General features: G+C 37.2%; 1 protein-coding gene across 1 annotated transcript; it reads left to right on the forward strand.

Moving 5' to 3' along the window:
* The first annotated feature begins 881 nt into the window (after positions 1–881).
* On the forward strand, positions 882–5233 carry LOC144974918 (uncharacterized). Its single transcript, XM_078918428.1, has one exon. The coding sequence runs from the start codon at positions 1349–1351 to the stop codon at positions 2759–2761; it is 1413 nt and encodes a 470-aa protein (XP_078774554.1). The 5' UTR covers positions 882–1348; the 3' UTR covers positions 2762–5233.
* Positions 5234–5919: the final 686 nt, after the last annotated feature.

Here is a 5919-nt window from a genome sequence, read left to right on the forward strand (position 1 = left end):
AACAATCAGAATTTTACAGCTAATCTACAATGAGGCTTGCTTTACAACTCAAGCTATTTTAACCAGCTATCTGTCGTACACGTATATTTTTTTTAATGGCCAAATGGTAAAAACTCTCAAACCTGGGACCTCGTGAGGCCCTAATATTGGTAAAAACTCTCAAACCTGGGACCTCGTGAGGTTCCAGGTTTTGGGAGTTTTTACCGAGATGGGGGCCATTTAAGTCGATCAATATTTAAAGGACGGGTTTTCTGGCCAATTTTTAAAATACTTGTTTTTCCAGAGTAGATCAGTTAATTGGCAAAAAATATCCTGTAGCCAAGCTTATTTCCAAGCCAGGCCTATTGTGTTTTGTGTTACCCCCAAAACTTTTTTTTCTCCTCCTTTCTTTTTACCCAAAGTCATTCTTCTTGGCCTGAGTTCAACACCGGCAAAGGCGTCCCACAGACGTTTTAGTATTAAGTTCTTTATACTAAGGCTTCGAAATTCCAGACGTCGTTCGGCTGATTAATCCCATCCTTTGAAGTTTGGAATTTATCCATTTTTTTCTCTTAGTCGCCCTGTCACACACGGAAACAGCTGACTGCCCTGCCGGCCCGTCGGCCCGGCTCTCTTTCCGTGGTTTTGCCCGTCGGTAGGCGGGACAAACTGTTGTATCTCGCGCACACACACACACACACACACACACACACACACACACACACACACACACACACACACACACACACCCATGACATACATACCACAGGATAAGGTGTTGGCTCCTGTGTGTTTGCAGCCTTAGTGTGAAGGGAGTGTGAGAGCAGCTCGTCTGTGCCGCTTGAACGTGAACAGTGCGTGTGTGGCATTTTTGCCGTAGTAGTATAAAGCAAGCAAGAGGCCGCGACAGTTTCAGTTCATTCATTCGATAGCCTAGTCTACAATCGCCACTGTTTGTTGCTTAGGATTTGTTCATTGACCAAAACATTGTGAACTTTGTGATTCTAACTGAAAATAACTCTACAAACTCGAGCTGTTCATACAAATTGGATGCGTATAATTCTACATTCTTGCCAAAGTTTGACAGTTTTTATTCTCATAATTCAACAAGAGGATTAATACGACTACTTATCTATCGATATTTGTAGTTTCATCTTATGATGCAACTGTTTACGAACCATTTTAAGTTGATTCAAAGTTGGATTAAATCTTGGTGAGTTGGAAACAAAAGCAAATATTGACAATACATTGAAATAATCAAAGTCTACCTATTCACAATCACTGACGAACTATTCAATTTCGTCAGTAAGGAATAAAATCCAATTGCATCTTTTAAATACTACGTTGTTGAACACAACTTTTATTGACAATGGGAAGAAGAGCGAGAACTAATTGCTCCCCCGTAGACAGTGCCATAGAAAAATACCACAACGACATCGGCAATCGTCTGTCAGGTGTATTCGTCCCTCCACACCCCTGTCCTGCCAATAACGAAGAGTCAACCTGTGACGCTTTCAGCATGCTCACTTTAGATTTACGTGGTAAACACGGAGTCAAACACACAACTGGTCTTTCAACAGCCAGCCAGAAATCAGCCACAATGCCACACTTAAACAATACAAAAGACATAAACAGTAAAAACATTATTGAAGAGTCAGAGGAAAGCGACTGCCAAAAAGACGATTCAGCTTTCGACCAAATTTCAACAAACACCACAGACCTTCGCAGCAACACACTCCCATCCTTTAACTCTCAACAAAACGACTTCAGCGCAGTGACATCGCTAAAAGAAAAAAGAAACATCATGGACAAACTTGCTCGTGCTATCTTTCAACGTAAACACACGTGTGCTCGGTGCCAGAGAAGAAGCCGCAGTTGTCTTCAGAATAAAACGTTCAACGTTAGTGAAAAGCATTACACCTGTGCCAAATGCCGTGAAACCAGCAGAGCATTTAAAAACCTCGTCACAGGCCAAGACAACAGATCAAACAACAGCAACGCTGATAACAACGACCTGTCTAAAAATAATGCTGAAATCATCCTTTGTAAACCTCGACTCCAACTGAAAGACTCCGGCTATGAGACGGTTACATCATGCTCGACCGTTGCCTCAGCCCATTCAAATTCGAACTCTCCCTACGCAAGTTCCAACAAACAACATATTGAAAACTCACATTTTTGTGGTCCAGCATCAGAAACTACAACAACAGAGCCGTCACGTTGTCTGCATGAAGTAGTGGTCACTCCAAGTGAAGTAGATCACGAGGTTGACGAGCTTATCCGAAAAGCTAACAATGGGATGACCACACCCTTCTACCCGGGACGACGGGACACCCGAAACTCTCCCGACTCAAAAAACACTCTTCCCAATTCCTCGGACATCCCAAACCCCTCCAACAATTACGTCAATACAAACAACCTCAATAACGCAGGAATTGAACAGTACCTAGGACTGGGTGGAGGTGACGGATGTCGGGTTCTAAAACAGGTGAAAACCAGATACGTTCAGAACTACGACGGGTATTTAAATCTCCCCATGCCCGTGTCGTGTGACCGCACCCATAACGATGCAGATCAACATAATGACGGGTTCTGCAATTGTGCCGATTCTAATGTCAATACGAATAGCAATGAGAATGACATAACAACATCTTCAATTATGCAGAATAATAAGCCTGCTCCAAAAATGTGTCACATTTGTGAAACAACTTCACGCCCTTGCTTTCGACTTCCTTGGGAAGGAGGCTGGTTGTGTGAGGACTGCATAGACGGAATGCTTTAAATACCAAGACATTATTTTTAATGACTTTATTTTATAGTGACAGTATTAAACAGTTTTTCGTCATTATCTCATTTCTCGGAAATGGATTCGGCAGTGTTATTAATCTCATGAAAGAAAGACGTTGGATTAGCTGTCGCAGGACATGCATTAGTATAGATTCAAAACTAAAAAACGGAAAAAAGTACATAACAGGGAGATGATTTACAAGAAAGAAAAAAATCAAATAATAATAATAATAATAATAATAATAATAATAATAATAATAATAATAATAATAATAATAATAATAATAATAATGATAATAATAATAACTTGCTGAAATGTTAACGTTTACCAATCTCCTGACTTATCCTGATTGTATTATTGTTATGTGGTCTCCTGATATTTTCTTTATTACAAATATTATGGAAATCCCCCCCCCCCCTCCCTTCTTTCCCCGCCCCACATGTCTACTTGACAATCTTCTTGTTACTATTTACATCCGTTTGCAAAGGTGAAAAAAAAAAGAGAAGTGAAATCACGTTTTTTCTATCACATTACCAAGTTATAACAAATGGGGAGAGTGGTGATAAGCTAGCCACCATACCTTGGTCCATTATTTTGGATGTGTTCGCCCTTTAAAAGCGGTGTCCGATTTCAACCTAACACGCTATTACACTATGTTATTTATTATTATCTACGAGTAGCTGTCTTCACAAAGAAAGTTGTAACAACGATAAGACTTGGACTTCATTGAAACCCAATAGGAATTATTGTTTTGTTTACTGCTATCTTTGTGAAAACGGTTTGATCTGTAGTCAAGATCCATCATGTCATGATATTACATTATGATGTAACAGAATGGTAATATCGTGAAGGAAGTCAGAATCAAAACACAAAATTATACTATAGAATTGAAAGTAGGCTTAGTCGTATTTCTTCTCAGTCAGCTTCTCCGTGTGTAATTTTCACATTCCTTCTTCTATTTTCTCTATTTCTATTCTTCTTCTTCTGCCTCCTCCTCTCTTCCTCCTCGACATTATTATTATTATTATTATTATTATTATTATTATTATTATTATTATTATTATTATTATTATTATTATTATTATTATTATTATTAAAGATAAACAACGTTCCTTCTCTAGGCTACTATTATATTGATTGTCGGCCCATTGATTATAATGATAAATTATTCAGGTGCTCATAATTTGTCAATAATGTATATTATGGCAATTAAATTAATTCATAATCTATCAACCATCATCTCATTCATTACCTATACACGTCCGTCATGCCCATTACTACTATTACCATTTCAACAACACAGTTTATGACCATTACAAACGTATGCTAAAACATGGCGGTATCGAAGAGTATTACATCCAAATATTGTGCAATATATTGATGGAATAATTTATTATTGTTGATTCACTTCTTATGAAATATTTTGTATATAATATGATGATACATAATATTATGGAATATTTCATGATTGCTTTACTTTCTCATGTTACTAGTCAGGTGTGAAAGATGATGTGAGAATGAGGAACTATTTAAGACACAACGTAATAATAATGCACTAAAAGAGTGAAATTTATAATCAAATATTGTGAACTTTTTTCATATCTTTACTTTAAGAAATTTACAATTGTTGGATTCATAAATATTCAAAACTTAAGCAAAATGTGTATTTATTTAAACCTACCAATTTGCTTAAACGTATCTTTTAATCGATCAATATTTGAAGGACAAGTTTTCTGGCCAAAATTTTAAATACGTGTTGTTTTTTTTTCGAAGTATGCAGATTATGTCTGATAGATAATCACAAAACTATCGATTTGATTGTCTTAACCAAAAGGTACTGAAGAATGCTTTTATTTTGATTTAGAGTTTCATTATTTCTTCCACTACAAAAACAGTACAAGAAAATAAGTTATTATTATTTAATACTTTGAAACTGGTCAAATAAACAATTAATCTTGGTTTATAACTTTGAAAAATGTGATTGATGTAGTTATGAAGTTACAAAAAGCATTTAAATTTAAAGGTTTTTAAAGCCTATTTAGCTCTTAAAGGACACGGTACGATATTAGTTGTTAAACTCACTGTTGTCAAATGTTTACACAATAAATTATGGTTTTGATTGTGTGGGTTATTTAAAGAAAGCTTTCTACTTTCCCCTCTGTCTTCATATGTTTATGACATTTGGAAAATGTAAGATTGTTTTACACGAGAATTTTGATTCCTGTTTTCTATTTTCTTTCAACTTTCTGTTATTTTGTAACTAGATGAGTTGGTCGATCTGTTGATTGATTGAATGATTGGTGTGATGATTGATTGATATGACGATGTATTTGATGATACTGTATTTTTATTTATGAATGGTTGAGATCTCGAAATCTTGATGACAGAAAACCAAATACAATGTTGTAAAGACTGAAAATATTTTTTTTGCAATTTCAAAATAATAAAAATTGAAAATTAATAAAAGTCGATTGTTTTTATTTGTTTAATTACGTCCAAAAAAAAGTGTTGCCCTGGCTGAATGTTCATCATTGACACCATGGAAATTGTTATCTATTGATGACTACTCAAAAGATAATGCAGATATTCCTAAGATTCTAATCGAATTATGAATCTATATTTGGGATTGAGCGTAATTGGATGAATGGTTTTCAAGAGTGTCAATGAATGAAGTCATAATGTCACAGAATATTAATATATTGTGGCCTGTGGGTGGCGATGACAATATTTATGACGATGATGGTTATGGAGATGGTGATGGTGGTGTTGGCGGTGATGGTGGTATTGGTGGTGTTGGTGGTGATGGTGATGGTGGTGTTGGTGGTGATGGTGGTGTTGGCGGTGATGGTGGTGTTGGCGGTGATGGTGGTGTTGGCGGTGATGGTGGTATTGGTGGTGTTGGCGGTGATGGTGGTGTTGGCGGTGATGGTGGTATTGGCGGTGATGGTGGTATTGGTGGTGATGGTGGTGTTGGCGGTGATGGTGGTGATGGTGGTGTTGGTGGTGATGGTTGGTGGTGATGGTGATGGTGGTGTTGGTGGTGATGGTGGTGTTGGTGGTGATGGTGGTGTTGGTGGTGATGGTGGTGATGGTGGTGATGGTGGTGATGGTGGTGTTGGTGGTGTTGGTGGTGATGGTGGTGTTGGTGGTGT

This window comes from Berghia stephanieae, chromosome 6, assembly GCF_034508935.2.
Source record: "Berghia stephanieae isolate SIO BIC M18660-M18661 chromosome 6, UCSD_Bste_1.3, whole genome shotgun sequence".
Classification (NCBI taxonomy): Eukaryota; Metazoa; Mollusca; class Gastropoda; order Nudibranchia; family Aeolidiidae; genus Berghia; species Berghia stephanieae.

Coding starts and splice junctions, on each gene's coding strand:
- LOC144974918 (XM_078918428.1), top strand. CDS start 1,349: ATGGGAAGAAGAGCGAGAACTAATTGCTCCCCCGTAGACAGTGCCATA.